This window comes from Polypterus senegalus, chromosome 18 (assembly GCF_016835505.1).
Source record: "Polypterus senegalus isolate Bchr_013 chromosome 18, ASM1683550v1, whole genome shotgun sequence".
Classification (NCBI taxonomy): Eukaryota; Metazoa; Chordata; class Cladistia; order Polypteriformes; family Polypteridae; genus Polypterus; species Polypterus senegalus.
In genome coordinates, this window is record NC_053171.1 from 70,836,137 (window position 1) to 70,861,694 (window position 25,558).

At 42.1% G+C, this 25,558-nt stretch overlaps 1 protein-coding gene across 1 annotated transcript in view; it reads right to left on the minus strand.

Annotated features, from left to right (window-relative positions):
• The window catches only part of si:ch211-10a23.2 (uncharacterized protein LOC567812 homolog), a 40,778-nt gene that overhangs the window by 5,290 nt on the left and 9,930 nt on the right, over positions 1-25,558 (minus strand). The window contains exon 3 of the mRNA XM_039741682.1: positions 1,305-1,479. Coding sequence (XP_039597616.1) covers positions 1,305-1,479 — 175 coding nt within the window. The remainder of the gene's footprint in view (positions 1-1,304; positions 1,480-25,558) is intronic.

Genomic DNA, 25,558 nt, shown 5'->3' on the forward strand with positions numbered 1-25,558 from the left:
TCGTAAAATGTACTGCCTTATACCAACATGCATTTCAGTTTTCCATTCTGTCTCTTTAATGTTTCTGTGGAAATGGAGAAGTCTGCGCACAACTAAAAGAATTTTTACTTTAATTGTTAGTGAACATGTGATACAGCGAGTACTGACACCACTTCAGTTTAACATTTTGTTTTGTTGCAGCCTTGTGCTAAAATTATTTCAATTCATTCCTTCACCAAACAACACTCAATACCCCAGAATGAAAAGGCTAAAACGGGATTTTACACTTTTCTGAAAATTAGTTACAAATAAAAAATTGAAATATCCTATTGAATCAAGTATTCAGACTGTTTAGTCGGTGCTTAGTTGAAGTCCCTTTGGCAGTAATGCCAGCCTGGGTCTGACACCACAAGCAACACACCTGAATTAGGGGATTTTCTGCCATTCTTCTCTGTAGACCCTCTCAAGCTCTGGAGACCGCTAGTCGAGAGCTGTTTTCAAGGAATTGGGTTCGTGTCTGGCTGGGCCACTCAAGGACATTCTCCTATGTCATCTTTGCTTTGAGCTTAGGGTCACTGTCCTTTTAGGAGGTGATCCTCTGGGCCAGTCTGAGGCCCACTGTTTTCATTACTGGTATTCATTCAGCTTTCTCTAAACCTGATTAGTCTTCCAGGTCCTACCTTTGATAAACAACCCCAGAGCGTGATGCTGCCACCTCCATGCTTCACCTTTGGAATGGTATTGCGCAAGTGATGAGTGGTGTCTGGTTTCCTCCAGATGTTTGTGAATCATTGTTTTCCTAGATCAGTAATTGCACCAAGCTTGGCTGGACATCCACAGGACATTATTAGACAAGCTGTATGACCCCACGGCAGCATGCGCAGCTGCAAGTAACACCCATCATTAGAGATTTTACCTGATATTAACAATGGCACATTTAGCCCCATTTTGGACCAATAAATTCTTTTTTACTTGCCTCAGCCAGTCTTCAAGCAGGTTTCATGACAATGTAACCGTTGCCTACAGGTGCAGCTGTAATACTTTATGAATCTCTGCACATTATTGGGTTTTGGAAGCTACTCCATCATGCTGCTGGGATGGCTCCAGTTCCATTCCATAAAGTTTCAACTGAATGCACACTATTGTAAAGAGAACGTTCAGCAAATGATATTTAGACCATGGCAAACAAAATACAGTAGGGGATGAAGCATGCAGCTCATGGCAGATTGCCTTATCGACCTTGAAAGCCCAGTGACGTTTTCTACAAATATCTTAATTTCTTCACATGTTCCCGTTTTGTAAGACAGAGAGATGAAACAGCTTACTTTGAAAGGCTCTCCTCCGGCGAAAGGAAAGTAAGGGATGCTCTTTTCCTCCTTGCCCCATGTCCCAGAGACTTTAGAGTTTCGGATGACTGTGCGGTCTAGAAAGTTCACCAGGACCTGCAGCCCAACATCCTTTTCCTCTTCATTGGAATTACAAGTTAAGTTCATACTAATGCTGCAAAAGAATGGAAAACAATTCCTTGTATTATTAGAGTAAACTTTTGAAAGCCTACAGGGCAAAATGTTCAACAGACAGACAATTTACGGACATAGGCCACTGGGAAATGAGACCTACGTGACCTTTACTGGCAGATGGAGACACGCTTAAAATAACTCATTCCTATAACATTTAAAAGCACCTTACATGGAGAAAAGCGATTTCAGGCTCAACTGGAAATTCCCACGGATATTCATGTAAACAGCCAGACCGACACAGGCGGGCTAGTGTGCACCACAGTAGGTACTAGCAAGTAACGTCTGGGAAAAGCTCCACTTGGTGACAGAGACAAAAAAACAACACTAAGCTGGGAGCCATTTGTTACATGTGGGCAAACTGTAAAGACGATGGGGTCCACATTCACCTACATGACAGGACTCCATGAACATCCATCCACCCAGGACAGAGGTGGAAAAATGTGTGGGGGGTGCTTGCATATACTTACACCGGGGGTAGATGGGGGGAGAGTGGCTGAACAGAGAGGGAACCAGAGGCCGAGACCACTGTGTAGTATGTTGCAGTTAGATGTCAGAAGCCTGATTGCTTGCTTTGGAAAGAGGGGGTCCCACGAGGTCCACTATGTTGGGAAGACCAAGGCTGCAGCAAGCTTCTAAATTTGATGACATGAAAACAGGAGAAGTATTGGGTAAGGGTAGGTGACTTGGCCAAAAATTTATATCACAATATAATTAAAAAGGATCACAGTTATGGTATGTGTTAAGTTCTATAGCATGATGTTAGCTTATATAGCGCCCTGATGTATGGAGTACAAGTTCAAGGAAGTTCTGCTCAGGCTTTATAACACACTGGTGAGGCCTCATCTGGAGTCCTGTGAGAAGTTTTGGTCTCCAGGCTACAAAAAGGAGCACTGGACAAAGTCCAGAGAAGAGCGACTAGGCTGATTCAGGGCTACAGGGATTGAGTTATGAGGAAAAATTAAAAGAGCTGAGCCTTTACAGTTTAAACAAAAGAAGATTAAGAGGTGACATGATTGAAGTGTTTAAAATAATGAAGGGAATTAGTACAGTGGATCGAGACTGTTATTTTAAAATGAGTTCATCAAGAACACGAGGACACAGTTGGAAACTTGTTAAGGGTAAATTTCACACAAACATTAGGAAGTTTTTCTTTACACAAAGAATGATAGACACTTGGAATAAGCTAACAAGTAGTGTGGTAGACAGTAACGGTTTAGGGACCTTTAGAACTTGACTTGATGTTATTTTGGAAGAATTAAGTGGCTTAAGACTGCCAAACTTTGTTGGGCTGAATGGCCTGTACTCATCTAGATTGTGCTAATGTTCTAATATGACTGAATAATATTCGTGCATACACTTTTCAGACTGAATGCAGTTTAAGTGCTTCTGTTGGGCCATTTTCATAAGTTAACTATGGGTACCTCCACTGTGATGTTTCTTCCCTTAAGGACAACTTTAATCAACTAATGTAATAATGATAATAAATAAGCGTCTCACAGAATTTCAGAATGAACAACAGGGAAAAGCAGAATCAAAAAGATCAAATACACAACGTTAGATACAAAATAATCACCGTAAAACACTACATAAAGATAGATACAGGAAATGCACACTTTGATTTAGAACCTCTGACAATAAAATACAACAACTACAAGAAGCCCTAAACAAATTACAAAAGTTGTGATTCAAATGTAAAGCACCGAACACCTGAACAGAGAGGCCAACCTGGAGAAGCTCGTCTGTCTGATGTCTTATGTTTAATGTACCACAAAGGAATGGAAAAAGGGAAAACAAAGGGCAGAGACTGCGGCTGAATCCACTGCAGCTGGTAACCCTTTGTACAGCGCCGGCTCCAGCAGGCCACACGTTATTGGCTGCCAGAGCACAATCGGGCAGTCTTATAAATTAACGTGGCTCAGCAGCTGTGACATACCCCATGATTAGAAATGTGGCATCGGCTTTAGTCGGCAGCCGTAATGTCAAAGGGAAAAGTACTTGCAGAAAGCATTCTAAAAGATCATGTCCACAAACTTGCACGATGTTTTACTCCTTATGCACAAAGCAGTTTTTGGCATTGTTGCAACTAAATGACATACTGAAAAATAAATGGCTATTGCTCTGTTTATGTAGTAAAGCAGCTGCTAATGGCTGAAGAGTCACACATGCAACATTCACATTTTTTAAAATAAATTATTTATATGATTATAAACCTTTGTTTACACCAATATCAACTGAATAAAACACAATAAAATGTGGTGCTTTAGAGATTTCTTTCCAAAAACCTGGATGTTATTTACATAACCGAGACATTTTATGATGCCCAACCCTGGAATCAAGTTTGTGTTGTGTCCCAATCTCTCACTGCGCCACGTTTAGTTGTCACATCCCTTGGCATTACAAAGTTCTATGCTTTTGGCTCAAGGTGTCCCCCAGTTTGGAAACATTTCATCTCTTGCACTTGAGCAGCCTCTCAAAACAAGGGTTGCAGTTGCAGTTATGTTTCTTTCCACACAAACACTTTATATCACTCTGAAGCAACAAGTAGACAATTTGTAACTCTACAACCTTAACTTTCAAAATTATTTTTCATGCCATTCCTTGGGACAATTGCGTTTTCCACTAGACACAGTGAGACTTTACTTTTTGCCCTCTCAATTGGGTTGTTGGGCTGCAATTCACCAATCTTCTGCCTTCTGTTGCAGTTGCCTCTCAACAGTTTATTTATTTATTTGTCTTATTGTTGTTGCTTTTTTTCTTGCATTTCAGGTACATCCATCCATCCATCCATCCATCTTCCAACCCGCTGAATCCGAATACAGGGTCACGGGGGTCTGCTGGAGCCAATCCCAGCCAACACAGGGCACAAGGCAGGAACCAATCCTGGGCAGGGTGCCAACCCACCACAGGACACTCAGGTACATCCATATACAGTATATTCATAGCAGGTTCTTCTAGTGCTGGATTACAAGGGGTTGCTGGTAGCCCTGAGCACAGGGTAGGAAAGAGCAGTGGACAGAACCCCAGAGCTAGTCACACACACCACACACACCACACACACACTACTGTGTCTTGGTCACTTTTGAGTCACAAGAGGCCACTGCCAGCTCGTCAGCATATCAGACTTGTTCACCGTATAAACACCTCCCAACCCCAGAAATTCTACTCACACTCATTTCTTTTTTGGTGGGAGGGTGAAGCAAGCGCTTTTATAAACGGGATCAAAAGTACCTGTTTCTGTCCCTTTGGTGGGTAATTATACTGGGAACAAGACACTAGCTGAAACGGAATTTTTGTGCTCATGAAGTGGGGTGCAGGGGGTTCCCCATGTAAAACTGTGACCAGCCACATGGTGTGGCTCGGCATACTTCAGTGACATTACATCAAAGAGCAGCCCCCCATGGATGTTTGCACAGTGCAATTCAGTAACATTCAACATGGAGGGAAGACCTGGGCTCCCAAGTGAAACTGCATGGCGCCATATTAATACAGTCGATCTAAGAGCAGTCCCCCGTGAAAGTTTGCGCAGTGTGATTCAGTGACTTTCGATGGTGGGAAGAGATGGGGGTCTCCACATGAAGCTGCGAGCAGCAGTGTGGCATGTTGCGCTACAAATGCATTCGATCAAAGAGTGGTCCCCCGTGAAACTCTGAGCAGGTACACAAAGAAGCTGAAACTGGAAGAGCACTGCTCAGAAAACGAACATTGGGAGAAGTGCCACAGACAGCATCTGGATATGGTGATTGAACCCATGACACTCAAACTGCACGCTGCAAAGCTTCAGAGTCAGCTAAGCAGTACTGACAAATCAAAAGTAGCCTTCCATCACCATCAACAGAGTCAAAACTGTGACTCAAGATCTTAACATCACATATCACTAACATTCCTTAACCATTTTAGGACTTTCTCAACCGTATGTATTCTTTATTCACGTCTTATTGCACATCAACCAAACAGTCCACATGCAGGCTCATCTCACTTGTGTGTAAAAATGCGTAGAGATGAGCTGTCACATAAGCAATATGCTGCCTGTCTTTTACGCACGGATGTGACCTGTAGTACAAGTGACCAATCATTGACAAAACTATACATCATTGGAATGGCCTGAACCTCAGCTATCCAGTGGTATTTGTGACAGAGGTCTTACCTTACCTGAGCCAGGTGAATGCTCTTTATGTGCGTGCATGCGACATTTCAAATAAGAAGACAACGCACTGTCTTCTCAGTGTCCAAGTCTGTGGAGTTTACGTGTTTCAAGTCTTTCTAGGGAGTTGGGACATTTTTCATGTGGGTTTTAACTCCAAGTTATCGTATTGGATTTTGGATAAAGAATCCTTAGACTTTCTGCCTTTGCCTTGACTCTTGATATGTGATTTACTTTTGTCATTTGCTGGGTCTTTTCCCTGTCCTTTGTGATCTGACATTTTCCACCTCCATGGCAGAGCGTTTGCATAGCCATACCTTCAACAACATCACTGCATTGTGGCCATGTTCGATCTTTAGAACAACAGAAGCATCTCTTTCCAAAGAATACAACATAAAAAAACAAGCACAAAAGCATCATGAAACACAATCAGCCAGTCGAAAAGCTGCTTTATGTACATGACAGACCAGTTCAGGCCAGGCTGTACATGGTGGCTGTGGGAAAAATATATATTGAGGAATTGAGTTCAAATCAAAGTTATTCTGTGTGTGGGTGATAAAACTTTTCACTCCATTAGAGAAAGCGCAGAAGAACACAACACAGACACCCCGTCTCTCATCCTCTCACATGTTCCCTCTATGCTTTTCATCACTCCAGGGATTGCTTGATTGGTGGGGCGGCCATTTATACAACATATAAAGGAGTCACACCTGCAGCAATGTCCGTGTCACTATCTACAGCATTCTCAATTAAAGGCTCTGGGGGGCCACATGCATACAAGCTCCCCTAACGTCCCTCTTCTGCTTGCCAGTGACGGAAAAGTCTGGCTTTGTCTCTTGCTAGGACCCTACAGGAAGGTGTAAGCGAGGGTTCCCCAATCCTCTGCTCAGTGTTCCTCAGTGTTAGGGATACTGTCAACTGCCCAGATTTGACACCGTGTGCGGCCTTCGGCTCATAATTTAAGCTGTGTCATATGGGTGCGGTGCCTTCTGCCTCCTTTTCGGTGGCATGTTATTTCAACCAGCCTGTCAGCCAAGAGAAGCATGGGAGAAGCCAAACAGCAGCAGGAAACGCTGCAACGTGAAGATTTCAGTCCAGCCATAGATCTATGACAGACCCTCTAGACGGGTACTTCCTGCGAGTTTATTTTTAGAGAAAGAAGGAGTTGGGGAAGGTCTGTGTGTGTCTGTAAGGGTCTCATGGGTGGCGTTAGACTGAAGTCACTGAGGCTGGCTGCTGAGAAGTGAACCAAGGTAAGCAAAATGATGCCGGGGCAATGGCAGGGGCAGGGGCTCAGTGTTTTACACCTACTACTAATGTCCCATACTGAGCAGAGTGATGAGGGTCCCACTGGACAGGCAGGGCCTTCCCAGATTCTTTTAATTTTTTTCACTGCTGTATGTATTTTATTTGCTATTTTCATGTTATTTGTACACAAGCTGTCATAGTCACCTTCGCTGTCCAAGTTTTCTAAGTCATTGGGCCATAATTAGTGTCATCAGTTAACTGGATGTATCAGAAGTTGTACATAACTAAGTACTACACTGTATACAATATCTGTATTGGATCACCTGCGCACACACTCCTTCCAGTCCTTGGTGGTGTTGGCGTGAAAGAGACTGCAGCAGACCTTCGTATTAAAGTTGTATTTGGTAACGTTACAAAGGCGATTTAAAATTGATTCATTTAAAGCTGAAATGCTAAAAATCTTGCCTCCATTAGCATCACAGTGCTGCTTCAGTATATCCATCCATCATCCAACCCGCTATAACCTAACTACAGGGTCACGGGGGTCTGCCGGAGCCAATCCCAGCCAACACAGGGCACAAGGCAGGAAACAAACCCTGGGCAGGGCACACATACACACGCACACACACATAAGGGACAATTAACCTGCATGTCTTTGGACTGTGGGAGGAAACTGGAGAACCTGGTGGAAACCCAAGCAGACACGGGAAGAACATGTAAACTCCACACAGGGAGGACCTGGGAAGCAAACCCGGGTCTCCTAACTGCGAGGCAGCAGCGATACCCACTGTGCCACCGTGCCACCTCAGTATATCCAGTGAGTCTGAACAAATGTCTACCAATTAAAAAAAACAAAAGGTGCAAATCACTTTTACTCACTCAAAACACCATCCTGTTCTCTTACCACATCCGGAAAAACAGCATCTCTATCAGATATTGAAAAAAATCACACTTCATTCTGTTCAGTCGTGACTTGGCTCCATCAGTTAATTTATGAAGTTTTTTTCTTTTTTATATATCCTCTTTTTGAACTTTAAAAAACACTAATCGCTGATTGGTATTGTGAACTTCATGAGGATATGCAGGTGGCTTTTTCAAAAACACAAGGCCGTGCACTGATTAAAAAATATTGTGTATTCAATTTATATCTGGTTTATTGTCACAGGTGGCACACCCGCTGGTCTGCTGACGCGATCGACAATGCTGGGCAATATTTTATTCCCCACTCTCCCTGCTCTTCTAATCCCACTTGATTCACAAAGAGGTAAAACCCCCCTCTCTTCAAATGCTGTCTGTGGGTTGTCAAGGAATTTAAAAAGGTAAAACTGGGTTTCCAAGGCTGCAGAGTTTGATAATCATTGTAATTCAGCAAGATAATGGCATTGTTATCCCAAAGTGGCTGGGGAAAGAAAAAAAGAACACAGTAGTTGCTATTTTTGATGACAGGCCGCATTTGTCAATGTTCTTATTTAAATTTTGTGGGTCTTAATAAAAACATCTGGAGCAGTGCATTGGCTGATAGGAATTGTAGTCCTTACTTTGGCATTTGCATAAGGCGGCAGATAAGGTAAAGGGGGCAAGGGGGGTGGGGTAATATACATTAAAACCTGGGTTAAAAAAAATCAGATCAGAGTTTCACAGAAGTATTCAGACCCTTAATGCAGTACTTTGTACATGCCCCTTTTGGCAGCAATTCCTGGGCTGTTTATCCCATTCTTCCAGGCAGATCCTCTCAAGCTCTGTTTGATTGGATTGGTAGCATCTATAAACTGCCATATTCAGGTCTCTCCACACATGTCCTATGTAGTTTAAGTCAGGACCACTCAAGCACTATCCAAGACTTGTCCTGAAGCCACTCCAGCATTCTTTTGGCTGTGCGCTTCTGGTCATTATCACAATGAAAAGTGAACCGCAACCCCAGTCTGAGGGGGTATGCCCTCTGGAGTAGGTTTTCTTTAAGGACATCCCTGTATTTGGCTGCATTCATCCCTCCCACAATTCTAACCAGTCTTCCGGTCCCTGCACCACCATAGTGTAATGCTGCCAACACCATGCTTCATCATAGAGATTGCATTAGGCAGGTGATGAGCAGTGCCTGGTCTCTGCCAGACATTGTGCTTGGAGTTCTGCCCAAAGAGTTCCATATATGATTCATCAGACTAGAGAATCTGTTTCCGCTGGTTCTCACAGTCTTTTGAATTTTGTTTAGCAAACTCCAGGCAGAAGTTAGCCACTTTACTATAAATGTTGGATTGATGGAGCTCTGTTGAGATTGCCATCCTTCCAACAAGTTCAACCACTCTAGCAGAGGATTTCCAAAACTGTTAGAGTGACCACTGGGTTCTTGGTTGTCTCCCTGACCAATGCCTTTCTTGCCTGGATACTCAATTGGGACGGACGTCCAGCTCTTTGAAGAGTCTTGATGTTTACAAACTTTCACCATTTCAAAATTATTGAAGCCACTGTGCTAATGGGAACATTCAAAGCTTTAGAAATGGTTTGATCCCTTTGGCCTCATCTGTACCTCATTACAATTTGATCATGAGGGTCTACAATTTCCTTCTGGATTAATAAAGTTTCTATCTATCTATCTATCTATCTATCTATCTATCTATCTATCTATCTATCTATCTATCTATCTATCTATCTATCTATCTATCTATCTATCTATCTATCTATCTATTATATAGTGCCTTTCACTCTATCCGCCTAGCTATCTACAGAGAGCCCCTTGTATATTTCACGGCTTGATTTTGTCCTGCATGTCATGTGTATTGTTAGACTGTCTATACACATGTCCACATGTGCTTTTCTAAACGATGTCCAAACAATTCAATCTGCTACAAGTGGACTCCAATCACGTTCTAGAAACATCTCCAAGAGAATTAAAGCAAAGAGGATGCATCTGAGCACAAGTTGGAGTGCAACAACAAAGGGTCTATATACGTCTGTGAATGAGAGATTTCAGTTTGTGATTTGTAATGAATTCGCAATCCCCTCTGTAAAGATGTCTTCACTTTAGTCATTCTGAGTTGTTGAGTGTATATTGGTGGGCACAAGTGGCAAATATATTCATTTCAAATTTAATCTGCAACACAGTAAAATGTACAGAAAGTGGAAGGTTCTGAATATTTTCTGAAACCACAGGATCAAATGATGGACAGGAAGCCAAGCCATTATCTACAGGAAGGACAAAGTATCCTGGGACCCTCCAAGGGATAAAGTCAATACTCGGGCACATGATACTTCTAGTTTGTGTCTTTTGATCAAAGATCTCTAGTGTCAGAATTAACACTGCCCCCTCATGGCATCTTATTTTCCTCCTACACAGGCCTCTGAAGGAGAGGAGTGTCTCCTTTTGGTTCGCTATACTGAGCTCTGACAGTCTATGTGGTCATTCCACGTCAGTATAATATAATAATGGCCAGGGAGGCCTTTGACGTGTTTTTTCTAAGCCACATGTGACTAATCTTCTGACCAGCTCATTCCTCAGGGATGCACAAAAAATGCTGCATCATGGTAACAAGGTGAGCCAGAGGTGCAAGTCGCATATCTGAAGATGAAGAAAGTGTTTTATGGAGATGAGTAGGATGTGTCCCCCAAACCTAACCTAACGCTCAGGGTGACTCGGGGTAACCCTCTTTAATTAAGCCCAGTGGGCTCTTTGCCTTGTTTATTTGACTTGTGGGCTTGCGCATAATCCCTTTTGTTCATCCCTTGGCTGCCTTTGTTCTGCCAGACACACTCCCTGAAAATCCAGCCTTTTGTTACATTTTTAATCCCCTCGTGGTTCTTACTCAACAAGTTCTGAGGTTGCTACGGCGGCACCAAATCACAACAGTTTATTAAGAAAATCCTCCAGCAATGCTGGATTTGTGCCTGTAATAATCGAGCTAAAGCAAGTGCCTCCCTAAGGAAGCCCAGCTCAGTTTCTGCAACATCATATCAGTATTAAGCACAATGTTGTCTGCAGTTGAGATCAGAAACATATGAACTTGCACGATTTAACAATTTTTTTGACGGCGAACGACGTCCCAAGGTGCCCTGCTACTGCAGAGCTACTTTGGTTTTTTATGATAATTAAGTAACTTGCTTAGGTTGGAGGTTGAATTTGCCTCCTGGCAGCATATTGCACAGTGGCTTAGCGGAAAGGCCACACCGCCTGACAGCAGGCACGGCTGTACTGTCATTGTCACTCACTATTTATTCATGCATTGTGTTTTCCAAGGCGGAGAGTGCGTATAGATGCAAGACAAGGTCACATTCAAGATGGAATGGCAGTCCCTGTCATAACACAGTCATCAGACCAGTGTAGTATCACCTGCTGGCCTAACACTCGTCTCTTTGTAGTGGACAATGAAAGTGCGGTAAATGCAGATTCACGTAAATGCCACACAGTTAAAGGTTTATTAGATTTAGTGGGTCTTTATTGTCATGTGTAGAAAATACAGCGAAATTCTTAACTTCTGTGTGCTGACCAACACACCGCACATCACCACTCTCTAGTACCGTGACTTAAAAATAAATGTAGACTTAAACACTGCAGAATGACTCTTCTGTAGTGCAGCCCACTATAGCATGCAGCTTACATGGCTACTAAAGTAAGGCTGCCATCTCTTTATCGTCCTAATGGTTAGCTAGTGAAAGACTCAACTGTAGGGGAAGTAAAACTGCGCCAAGGCTAAAATGCACCATTGTGAGGTGAGAACACCCAGAAACAAAAAGCAGAGCTGACTTAGTGACTCGGCTAAGAATCTCACCCAGCTCCTAACCACTGTGTGAAGCATTCGAGGTCAGTACAGGACTGGCCACATTCAGAATTATTTCACTCATTTGTTAGAAATCAGGCACTTATGAGATCCACTGAGCTAATTAAAAAGGCAATATTTAGGTAATGAAGAAGCAGTATGTCATCATCTGATAACCATAAAGCACATCATGCCAAAATCAAAACCTGGTATTGCCTGAGTGCAGCCGGTGACCTACACATGACAAAGGGAACCTTAGGAGATTTCTGAGCAAACAATTAGATCCTTTACTGAACCAATTCAGTATAGTGGGGCCCATAGTCTATTCCAGAAGCATCAGGCACAAGGTAAGAAGTGCATGGACTCACATGCTCACAGTCAATCACACCAGACTAGATCTGAGTCACAACGTAGCCTAATGTGCACGTCTTATGTGATGCTATAGGTGGAATGAGACTCCCCAGAGATAACCTCATGTAGATACCAAGTAGTCTTCTCAGGCTTGCAGGTGGCTCACCCAGCTGCTTGCTATAGAATTCCTAATACTCTCCTCCTAATACTTCTTCAAGCTCTGAGTAAAATCTTCCTCCTCCTCCTCCTCCTTCAATAGGTGGTCACCCATCCAAAATTTGGAATCTGCAGTGGACTCTTAATGAGAGGATGAGGAACTTGACCTCAGGGTAAAACCACCAGATTAAGAGGAGCTAGCTGAGGTGATTTCAGAGTGTATTTTACCTGGGAGGCCTACCTGGACATTTCCCACAGGGAAGGGGGTACCTAGCAGGACCCAACAGGAGAACACCCAGGACAAGCTGGAGAGGAAGTGAATGTATCAGGTGCCCTGGGAATTCTTCAGAATGAGCTTTAGACTGTTACTGGGGTCCGTATGGCCTGGTCTGTCCAGCTTGTCATGACATTTAAAGTAAGGGTGCCAAACCTTTGCATGTAAAACAATCTGGACAAGAATATAATCAATAAGCGGGTTAAGGTTGTAGGTGATTCTAAAACTAAGCAGAAGAGCAGATGCTGTCGAGTCCATTGAATTATTTTAAAGGGAGTTGGATATGGCACGGGCTTGGGTAGGCTTGTAGCAGTTGAAATTGAATGTAATTAGATATAAAGCGTTAAATGTAGAAACTGTAAATGTTAGATTTAAATACAAAATGGGAGGTCTGAGGCCTGAATGTACCCCTTATGAGAAGGACCTGAGAGTCATAGTGGACTGGTTACTACCTACATTGGGATAATGGACAGAAGAGATCAAGAATGCTAATAGGATGTTAGGTTATGTATCACAATGTGTAGGGTACAAGTCAAGGGAGGTTATGCTAAAGCTTTATGACACACTAGTGAGACCTCACCTGGAGTACTGTTTCTAGGTTTGGTCTCCATATTACAAAAAAAAACATCACAGCACTAGAGAAAATCCAGAGAAGAGCGACTAGGGTGATTCATGGACTGAGAGGTATGAGCTCTGAGGAGAGCTTGAAGGAGTCGAACCTTTCTGGTTTAAGCAAATGGAGATTATGAGGAGATATGATTCAAGTCTTACCATTGATGATCTCTGACACATCACCAGTGATGTTCCTGGGGTCACAGGGTGTTTTGGGTCATACAGCATCAGACACCCTAACCCAGTGTCTGAGTAGCAATCCATGGGTTATTTCTCTTTCTCCAGAGCCACTGCTCTGGATCATAGAATAAATGACCAAGTAGTGTGGTGGAGAGCAAGGGTCTCATTTATAAAACTTTGTGTGGATTCAAACGTACAAAATATGACTATGCCAAAAGACAGGAAAATGCATACACCCAAAAAAAATCAGATTTATAGAACCTGGCCTTTGCACATTTCTATGCAAATTACCTTCATAAACCACAATCATCTTGTAAATGTGCGTATGTGAGTGCACTTTGAACCCCACCAGGTTGACACCATGAAACAAATACACATGGACTATGTTAGTGATGCCACTATCACCTGGTACAGATAAATGACATGACTGCTATTGCAATGAATACTTCAGGTAATATGAAACACTGAGGGTTCAGCCAGTTATCCTACAAACATGTCAGCCACCACGAACAGCACCATCAGCAGGTCACCTGACTAACGGTTTATTACTTCGAAATCAATGAATGAAGGGTTGAACCTTTCTTTTAAAACAATGAAAGATGTATAATCTTACTTGGTGACTTAAAACATTTGATCAAGAATGTTAGGTCAAAAGTCAAACCCTTAGAGGAAGCCACTTCTGCACCTGAATTCATAATGTAGGGGTGCACTGCTGCCTCACTCATCCTGGCTCTTGGGCTCAAATCCTGTGTCTGGTTGTTTTCTCTCTGCGGTCTGCATGTCCTCCCCTGTCCATGTGGGATTTCCTCCCATGTTCCAAATTGGCAATTCTGAGTACAAGTGTGTGTGCCAGTGGGACCTGCGATGGACTGTTGGGCTCCAGGTATGTTCAACATTTTCTGCTGTTTTTTGACCTTTTAACAGATTTGAGCCTTTATGTGTACTAATTCTGTATTCAGCCATTTGTAACATGTATATCTGCAATTTACCTGAAAGCTGGTCACAGCTATCTGCCCCTGCACTCCGTGAAAACAGTGCTACACAAAAATAAGCTGAATTGAATGGACTGGTGTCCTGACTATGGATGGTTCCTGCTTTGTGTCCAGGTGATCTAAGTATATATCTCTGCAGCCCAGAATCTCCAGCCTGGAGCTCCAAGTGGGTGGAGCTAACTACAATGGGCTGTGGTGTTACGGGTCCACAGCTCGTTGAGCAAAGGCCATTCATTTTAAATAATAGACGCGCCCGCGGCTTAACGAGGAGTCGTTGGGCCATAGCGAGCCGTGGGACGATCCGTAGGGTGTGGGCGTTTCTCACCGAGTGCACAGGTGAGGAACTGCCCACATTCGTGATTGTCCCATGGCTAATGCTACAGCTGTGATGGCCCCGCGTCATTTTAAAAAGAAGCGTGAGTCGGTTTTGGGGAGGGGTAAAAAAATGGAGAGAGAAAGGAAAGGAGAGGACGGAGGTTACTGGGAGCAGGAGAGGAAGCAGGTCGGTGAAAGAGAGAGTGCGAGCCGCGAAGAGCGAGCGGACGGGCGAGTGAATGAGCGCTCATGGACAGCTGCGTGGAAGCTGGGTGTTAGGCCGACACCCAGGTGTTTGTGTTGATGTTGCTCCCGCTGAGCGATCAGGTAGCGGGAGTGACCAAGGGAAGGCGACTGGCCGCAGAGAGGCCATGGAAAAGGCAGCGGAAGTCGGGAGACTTGGTGCTGGAATCCCCAACGTGGGCGACCTGGCCGTTGTGGGAAACCAAGTTCTCCGGGACTGGGATGAGTGCCATACCGGAGCCAGGGTTCGGGAGGTCTCCAGTCTCGTGTGTGTGTAGAAGAGGGCAGCTGCAGAGAGCGTCTTGCCCGCTGCTAAGCCCTAACGGGATAGGCAGGTGAGACGCTAACAGAGACGCTAAGAAACATTACACCGGATTTGTTCTTTTAAAGATTGCTTCTTGTAAGAAACATTTAACCTCGTTTTAAAAGATTGTTTTTTTTCTATTTATTGTTATATTAACCTCCACGTTCTTATATTGGATTATTTAATGAAGAACTTTTGGAGCACTGCACTTTACATGAACACTGTTTATTTTGTTGACTGTTTTTTAATAAAAGCACTGTTTTGCACTTTTTACCTTCCCCTTGCTGGAATTATTTGCCTCCACTGACTAGCTCTCTCGGTTTAATTATCGACGGTGTTGGGTTCAAGGGTCCCCAAACAGCCATGGGAGCGTGGAGCCTGAACCCACATCGTCACATGGGCACCAATACTGTAGAGTCCGGCTGCAGACATCCAGAGCTCTGCCCAGTTACACTGTGGTTAAGGTGAGAATTGTGGGAAGCTTATGTGACTCAAATAATGATGGCTGTCCAGTAAGTCAGCTCCAGGGTGGAGGTTCTGGGCTGCAGAGATACCAGCTTCAGAGTGAGCCTTAACTGGATTAAACAAGTTTGAAAATATATGTAACTCATATTGATTTTACATGGAGGTGGCCTCCTGGTCTGGGACGACTAGCCTGAAATTGAAATGTAACTCCTTCCACTCTGATCTGGTTTGTCCGGCCTGGACATACAGGATGACTGTACTGCTCTGTGTTGTTTTATATTCTGTACAAATCCCGTACATTTCTTACTCTTTCTTGGCCCTCTACATTTCTGAATCTGATCAGCACAGAGCCTTCCCATTTAGCATCTTCATAACTAGGAATCCACCCTGGATAGGACAGTCCAGCACAAGACCCTCTGGGTCATTTTAAAAATCGCTTATTAAGATAAACGCGCAGTCTGGAGAAGATGTGGTAGAAAGCCATTAAGGCAGACTTCTCTCTTTCTCTCAAATGCTTTCTGGCTGCAACACATTTTTCCCAAAGCAAAGCGTTTGGGGTGGGGCAAATCTGACTCCATACTTTAAATTCTTTGTAAACCCTTGAATAAATTAGCTGTGGTTGAAGTGCTAAGTAAACCTCCAGTAATCACTGGTGTAGAGCTGAAAATAGAATAACAAAAAATCTTTAGAATAGGCCAGTCTTTGGGGATTTGAACCATTGTGGTCACTGTGGCTTTCAGGCATCTGTAGTCCGGCTTCACTTCATTATGTTCTGTCCTTACAGAGTCGTGGGGGTGCCCTGCAGAGTGTGGGACTGGGGAATAAGACCAACTGAGACGTGCCCACCCCTAACTCATACCCACCCACACACACACACACACGTCTGCTCGGAGATTGTGAGGTTCTGTATTTGAAATTCATCGAGACCTTAAAACTTGATCAAGCAGTTTGAGTAAACCAATAAATGAAGATCACTGTGTAAAATATAGAAGTGCAGCAGATTGGAGTCAATCCAGGAGGAGCACTGAGTGAAAGGCGATGTGCTGCGCCAGTTCATCAGACCCACAAGGACTCCTGCTGTGCTATTTTTCATAACTCCAAGTCACCATAACTTTTACATTTTAGGAATCCACAGCAACACTAGCAATACAAACTAATCTGGGAAGGTAAAGTCAGAGCGCAGGCCATAGCGGTGGTTTGATGTGGCCAGGGATCTAAGTGGTAACGGCAGAACACGGATTAAAGGTGATAGGTAATATTCAGACTAGAACTGCACAGAAATGATTGTATTCTTATATTTGTGGAAAAAAAAGGCAACAAATACACTCTTTAAAATCAAGGTGGTTCTTTTGACTGATGCCATCCACATGAAGGTTCCAGAAAGAATTTTTTTATTATGAAGATCTGTAACGGGCTCCATGAAGAACCGTAAAGAGATAACAGACGGGTTTGTGAGATCCCAATGGGTTCTTAGTTTTACTCACACAGGCCAAGTTTAGGTTTTCTCGATCTATTAGGTAGCCCTCTATACATAAAAGATTTCTGTTTTGTCCAAATATTAAGAATCTTTTCATAGTCCAAATGTAAAGACCCCATCCCAGAATAAAACTGGTTCTTTGTCAATCGGTGGTTCTACCAGGAACTGCTCAACCCAGTAAAGTGCCATTTACAGTCTTAAAAACAAAGGTGCCAGAGGGGTTCTTGTGAGCGATGCCATATGAAAACCATTTTTGGTTTCTAAAAGACCCATGAAGGTTCCAGAAAGAGTGTTAGTTTATGAAGATCTGTAACAGGCTCCATACAGTGAATGGATGGTAACAGATCTGTGAAATCCCAGTGGGTTCCTACTGTATATACTCGTGGATAAGTTCTCCCGTGGGTAAGTCGGGACTTGATCTTACAGAATAATTTCTGGTATTTTATAACGTTGGTTATATAAGTTGAATGCAGACAACTCACGCTATTGGTACAAGGGATTATGATATGCTAACGCTCACCTGACAGAGTAACCACGGAGCACACTGCCTTTTTTTTGTATGTGGGTGTGGCAATGTGCTGTATCAGTGTGCGCTCCTAACCTCTCTCTCTCTCTAGTGTGCCTACGTGACCATATATTAATACCCAAACTATTCTGAAGTGACGTTTACACTGATTTGTGTTTTTTGTATCTCACACCCTCATACACCTTTATCATAAGAGCATCCCTTATCTATGACGGAGCGTTCGATCAGAAGAAAATATGAAGCTGGTTTTAAATTAAACATTGTTGAAGTAGCGAAAGAAATTGGCAACTGCGCCACTGCAATAAACTTTGATGCACCTGAGAAATTGATGTGAGACTGGAGATTGTACAATAACACAGTCCGTCTTGAGAGGCACTGTTATTTCTCTCAAATTATAAATAACAATGCTAGTAATCCCAGAGTCTTATTCTCGACAATTGATCGTCTGCTAAACCCAGGTAACTCAAAGGAATGCCTCCAAAATACTTCCAGTGAAACTTGTGAGGCTTTTGCTGTATTTTTTAATCAAAAAATTAAAAATATTAGAAATAATATACTGTAGTATATCTCCCCAACACTGCGGATCCTTTTAAGCCCCAGTAGGACAGATTTACCTGATTTATATAAAATAATTTCTCAACTGAGACCCTCTACTTACGTCCTTGACCCAATACCAACAAGTATCAGGTGTGCTAATTGATAATATTCTTAAATACAGGGGTCTTCCCAGACTGTCTTAAGACTGCTGTAGTTAAACCCCTGCTCAAGAAAAATAATCTTGACTCCTCTGCTTTTGAAAATTTTAGACCTATTTCTAACCTGCCTTTCTTAAGTGAAATTCTAGAGAAGGCAGTCATTATGCAGCTAAATGACCACCTCAATAAACATGCTATTCTTGATAAGTTTCAGTCGGGTTTCAGAACAAATCACAGCACAGAAACTGCACTCATTAAAGTAGTAAATGACTTGCGGGTAAATGCAGACAGAGGTCGTCTATCTGTTCTCATCCTCTTAGATCTGAGTACTGCATTTGACACCATTGATCATAATATTCTTAGAAATCGCCTTAGTCAATGGGTGGGCATCTCTAGCAGTGTCTTAAATTGGTTTGAATCCTACCTGGCAGGTAGAAAATTCTTTTTAAGTTGTGGTAATTATAACTCAAAGACACATGATATCCTATATGGTGTTCCACAAGGCTCTATCCTGGGTCCGCTGCTCTTTTCGATTTACATGCTTCCGTTAGGTCAGATTATCTCAGGGCATAACGTGAATTACCACAGCTATGCTGATGACACACAGCTGTATTTATCAATAGCGCCTGATGACCCCGACTATATTGGTTCACTGACACAATGTCTTACTTGTGTTTCTAAATGGATGAGTAGTAATTTTCTCAAGCTAAATAAAGAGAAAAGTGAAATTTTAGTGATTGGCAATAATGGATATAATGAGGTTATTAGAAATAAACTTGATGCATTAGGATTAAAAGTCAAGATGGAGGTAAAGAATTTAGGGTTAACTGTTGACTGTGACCTGAATTTTAAATCGCATATTCATCAGACCACTAGGACAACATTTTTTCACTTAAGAAACATAGCAAAAGTTAGACCTCTTATATCATTGAAAGATGCTGAGAAATTAATCCACGCTTTTGGTTTCAGTTGACTAGATTACTGTAACGCACTCCTCTCAGGACTACCCAAAAAAGACATCAATCGATTGCAACAAGTGCAGAATGCAGCTGCTAGAATCCTAACTAGGAAAAGAAAATCCAAGGACATTTCTCCAGTTTTGATGTCACTACACTGATTACCTGTGTCATTCAGTATTGACTTTAAAATACTGCTTATAGTTTACAAAACCTTAAATAATCTCGCTCCATCTTATATTTCGGAATGTCTGACATCTTATATTCCAAATTGTAACCTTAGATCTTCAAATGAATGTCTGCTTAGAATTCCAAGAGCTAAACTTAAAAGAAGTGGTGAGGCGGCCTTCTGCTGCTATGCACCTAAAATCTGGAATAGCCTGCCAATAGGAATTCGCCAGGCTGATACAGTAGAGCAGTTTAAAACACTGCTGACAACACATTACTTTAACATGGCCTTCTCATAACTTCATTTTAGTTTAATCCTGATACTCTGTATATTCAATTAATTATCATTATTATTCATGGTATTCATATTCAAAATCCATACTAACGCCTACTTTCTCTTCTGTTCTTTTTCCGGTTTTCTGTGGTGGCGATCTGAGCTACACCACCTAATCAAAGCACTGTGATGTCCCTACATCGATGGATTAAAGGCCAGAAGTCCACATGACCATTATCATCAAATTCTTCCATGAGAACCCTGAATACAATGAAGACTGATTGAGGTCATTTATATTAGGTAGAATACCTAGAGGGGGCTGGGTGGTCTCGTGGCCTCGGAGCCCCAGTAGATTTTATTTTTTCTCCAGCCGTCTGGAGTTTTTTTTTTTTCTGTCCTCCCTGGGCATCGGACCTTACTTTTATTCTATGTTAATTAGTGTTCCCTTATTTTAAATTCTTATTTATTTTGTCTTTTTTCTCTTTCTTCATCATGTAAAGCACTTTGAGCTACATTGTATGAAAATGTGCTATATAAATAAATGCTTTTGTTGTTGTGGAGGAGGCAAGAAGGTGTAAAATAAATAAATAAATAAAAAATTAAGTGTCGTATTTTTGAACGGGCGTATAAGTAGGGGGTCTAATTTTTTTTTTTATTTTATTAATTTTATTGTAATCATTCGATACAAATATATACATTTTTACAAAAAAAAGTAGGATGAAAACAAATCAACCCCCACCCCTAAGACAGAGAGCATGGCCAACGGAGTAAAACTTAAAGCTTGTAAACATAACTAAATTGATTAGTTTAAAAGGGCAATAGAGATAAATGGAGAAAAAGAAATGCGGGAAGAATTGCTTCCTCAGTGCTTTAAGAGTTTATTCCAAAATATTATTGATTAGATCCTGCCAGGTTTTGAAAAAATTCTGTACTGATCCTCTGACTGAGAATTTGGGGGTCTGATTTTATGGTCAATTTTTCGGGATTCAAGACTCAACTTATACATGAGTAGATACAATAATTTTAAAAGGACTCTTGCTGCATACAATCACACAGGCGTAGTTGAGGTTTTCTTGGTCTACTAGGGTCCTTCTATAGGTTGTCTATCAGACAATAAAGTTTTTTTTGTTTAATTTTTTTTTTTACATAGGAACTTCTTAAAAGCACAATGAACCAAATTAATTTGCAAAGAACTCTTCCCAGAATTAAATTGTGCTTCGTGCTTGATTAAGCAATGGAACCACGAGAAACCAGACAACCCAGTAAAGAACCATAAAATGCCATTTTAGAACCAGCCAGAATGTAGCAACTGTCACTTTTAAAAGCATTCTGGGTATAGGGTTAAATTTTTGTTGAAGATGAGGAAGAAATGGAAGTCGTCTTTATTTGAGTCCCAGAGCCCTAACCTTAACCACGAGTGTATCAGTAACATCACTGGTGTACAATGAAAGGCTCCTCGAGGGAGCGGAGCTCTGGAAGTCTGCAGCTAGACTCCCAAAAGAGAAATAATAGGGCAAGATTTGAAGGAAATAATGAAAATGCACGTGGCAGGATCAATGAAAACAAATTAAATCCTTCCTGCTAAATTCGATTACCACAAACTCAAAAAAGAGGTCAATTCAACAGAATTCGGACACACACTCCCATACAGTTTGAGTTATCTTAACCTAAGACAGCCATATTGATCCTAATATTTGAATTCTTATTGATCGACTGAGATACTTGTCATTTGTTTTTTGTACGGATTTAACCTTGGAACAATTCACTGTTTTCATCAAATGAATTTGAACCTCTTAAATTAGATATGAGATGACACGTGTAGCTAAATCACTTTTTAAGGTACTCTTAACTATTATGACATACATTTCCATTTATCTAAATGGAACTAGAAAATATGAGGTCTATTTGGGCCACCTATTTGTAGCATGTTGCACCTTCTTTGGCCGTCTGAACAACATGAATTCTCCTGGGCATTGATTACATAAGATGTTGGATGCTTTATTTGAGGTACAATGATGGCAGAAATGATGGATAGATGCTGCAAATTGGAGAGATGCTTTTTCCAGCTCATCCCAAAGATGTTCAGTAGGGCTGAGATCCAAACACTGTCCAGGTCAATGAAGTCATGAAAACTGTTGGACGACAAGTGCTTTGTGGCCAGTCAAGTGTGGCACCCTGGCCATCGGACCTTACTCTTATTCTATGTTAATTAATGTTGACTTATGTTTATCTTTTATTGTGTCTTCTATTTCTCTATTCATTTTGTAAAGCACTTTGAGCTACATTTTTTTGTACGAATATGTGCTATATAAATAAATGTTGATTGATTGATTGATTGATTGATTGTTCAGATACACTTTGCCATTCATGTGTTCTTCAGTGGGTACCAGGAGCTCTAAAAACAAGTTGTCTTCATGGACTTGAGTTGCATGAGCCAAATTATGATCCTTCCATCAGCATAATGCAATAGGAATGTGGATTTGTCCGAGAAAGCAACTTTTTTCACTTTTCATTCTGAGAAGACATTCTACACAACAGTGTTGAATTTGGATCATTTGTAAGTCTGTCCTCATATTAAAATTTACTTTGCAGCATTTCCCAATAAATGAAATACGTCGATCAATGTGTGCTTTTTTAAAGTATTTGAGTTTGTTGGATGAATCCATAAGAACAGCACTTTCTGGTAAACCAAAAATGGCCATGGAGTTGAAGCAAAAAAACTGAGAACCTTTAAGAAGTAATCTAAATGAGATTTTGGGAGAACTCAGCTATTGGCTAAAACCAACGAGTGACAAATGGACAAATGTTCTCTTCTTGCTTGTCAGATTTCTTATGCTTTAACATTCTTGTGTAGCAGCGGGGCGGACACGACTGGACCCTTGATGATCAGTCGGTTGGGCGGGGCTACATGCTTGATTGGCAGCACACTAGGCAGGGAGTAGACGCTCGAGTGGCAGCAGGATGGGCATGGCTAAATGATCGAGTAGCAGCTGACTGGGCAGCGTGAGATGCATGACCACGCCACTGAGCCATGTTCAGGGATTTCTTTTAGCTATTAAACCTATTTTTCACTAGGGCAACACAGACAATGTGTGCTACAGCTGCACAGTTCAATAAAGCAGGAAAAATGGTTAGAATACCTTGGAAGATGTCTGCTTTTATCTCTGCAGTTTCTCCAGGATGCAAGAAGCAGCCGCTGGTCACTCCTACATGCATCCTGGCAAACATGAATTGTACAAAAACACAAGACTAACCGCCCATTCATATAATATATAATCCACAGTGAGAATTAATAACGATAATTAATAAAACATCTGTTTCAACCAAAAAATGGTGGTAAAATTGATTTGTTCAGAACTATAATAATATATACACAAACATACAAAGATGTACCGGTAAACTGATACAAATTCTCCGGGCTCAAGGCCCAAAAGTGTGTCCAGACTTCAATCAGAATCTCAACAACGATAAGTGCCATCCAGACCGTAGAAAGAAGTCTATTTGATTAAGAATATTGAGCAATCTGGCTGATGTCAGTCATTATCTAACCCGCTATTATCCTAACACAGGGTCACGGGGGTCTGCTGGAGCCAATCCTAGCCAACACAGGGCGCAAGGCAGGAACCCCGGGCAGGGCACACACCAAGCACAATTTAGGATCGCCAATGCACCTAACCTGCATGTCTTTGGACTGTGGGCGGAAACCCACGCAGACACGGGGAGAACATGCAAACTCCATGCTGGGAGGACCCCGGGAAGCGAACACGGGTCTACTAACTGCAGGGCAGCAGCGCTACCACTGCGCCACCATGCCACCCTCTGGCTGATGTGTTTCAGGAAATCGTCCCTTCTTCAGAGCCAAGTCCAGCAGCTTGTGTACAGAATAATGAAAAATGAATAGCTGACAACACCTGGAAGCAAGGCAGAATGCAAACGTGATCAAAATTAATAAGGATCCAATCTAATGTTCATCACATTATGATTTTAAAGTAAACAGGGCCACAGAAGACGAGCAAAGGCCAACCTTTCCTAGGCACTCAATACAATAAGTATACAAGAGTCATTAATGGGCACTGAGAGAAAAAGTTAATTATGGAAGGAAAATATAAAACAGGAATGGTCAGAAACTGATAACTGTAAAAATGACCAAAATCAACTTGGAGAGCGTCCTGCATCAACCCCGATGACTGTAAATGACACACAGAAGTGACAAACAGTCAGTACTGTTATCATTGCATGCACTGTCAATTATCAACGTTTTTTTTAGAATAAAAACCTGGCAGAGGAGTCGACGAAATGCCTTGAACACGGGGACACTTTAATCGCAATTTTTATCCCGATCATTTTTATTAAATAATAGTACATGCGTATATTAAAATGTTTTTTAAAAAATCGTGTTGCTAGCTATGTCTCCCTTACCAGGCCCCTACAATGGCAAATCTCTAACCACAGCGTCTCTTTGCCGCCATTTAAACCATTTCGGAGCCGCACTCAGAGGAGTCCGTCCTAGCATCTTGTCAGGTTCAGTTGGAACCAGCGCTGCAGGGGGCGCCACTCCACCTCAGTGTCAATTTGTAATCGCCAGCTGTCCGTGAACACGTAAATCGCTGAGTACGAGGAAGGCCGAGCATCGCAAACCTGGTAAGATCAGGCGCACTAACGACGGATCGGCACCTTGAAGACAGACAGGGCGCCTTAAAATCAAGGCTGGGCTGGCATCTGATGCGTGATGTTTAACTCAAATAAAAGACTTAGCACAAACGTAACACCTGGCTACGGCAGATAGATGGCCATTTCCGAAGGGTGGGACTGGTCCGCGTGTCTGCCTTGAGGTGTTTCGTGGTGTGGTGGGTGCGGCAATGCGCGGTACCTGTGCCCACTTCTCCAACCTGACTGACCTGTCCCGACAAATGAATTGTCGCTGCTCTTTATGCGCTGGCTAAGCAAAGGCTCTTCACAACCGTGAAGCTGCGCTAGGCACAGCTAACCCATGGCTGGAATTTCTGCAAGATATGAAGTTTAGATGAAGTGGTGCTATTAATGAGGGAGCGTGAACTGCCACTCTGAAGAGGTCGGTTTGTTACTTGTGCCCACACATGACTGCCGCCAGGATTTTCGAGGCATGGCAGACTACCAGTCCAAACTGATTTGGCAAGGTCCTTCTAGGTTTGTTCCTGGTATTGGCAATGTGGGCTGCCTCTTCCAAAACCCTGAGCTTGACTAAGGAGAAATGGCTGCTTTTACCCAAGTTCTCAGTGCGTGCGTTTAACTAGGCATTCAATAAAATAAAAGACTGTTTTGGTAATCCGCATGAAAGTCACTATAAAGAATAAAGATAAAGTAAAAGTAAGGCTGAGGATTTTGGAAAAGAAATGTTAACTGAAAGGCACCATATAAAATGAAGATTGACTGCAAATAAGTGGAACATTTGGTGAAGTAAGCCATGTGAAAGGCACTATATAGAATAAAGATGAATTGATATTAAGTTTGAAGATTTTAGAAGAGAAATCTTAACTGTAAGGTGCTATATAAAATAGAGATCGACTACAAGAAAGAGGGACAGTTTTGATGAAGTAAGCACATTTTGAAAGGAGAATCTGTCTGAAAGGCACTATAAAAAATTAATTAAGGCTGGGGGTTCTGCAGGAGAAAGTACCTGAAAAGGTACACTAGAAAATAAAGATTGATGAAAAGTTCATAGAAATGTATGCAGAAGAAAGAGGATGTAGGGACCTTGACAGGCACTATACAATAAAAGAGTAAGGTTTAGGGATTTGCAGGAGAAAGGGCGCTATATAAAGTCAAGATTGACTACAAACAAGGTGGTGAGCTTTGGTGGAGTAAGTGAATTTAGGAAGGGAGATCATCCTGGAAGGCACCATAACACAAAAAACACAAATGTTGAGAATTTGGCAGGAGAAAGTACTTTGAAAG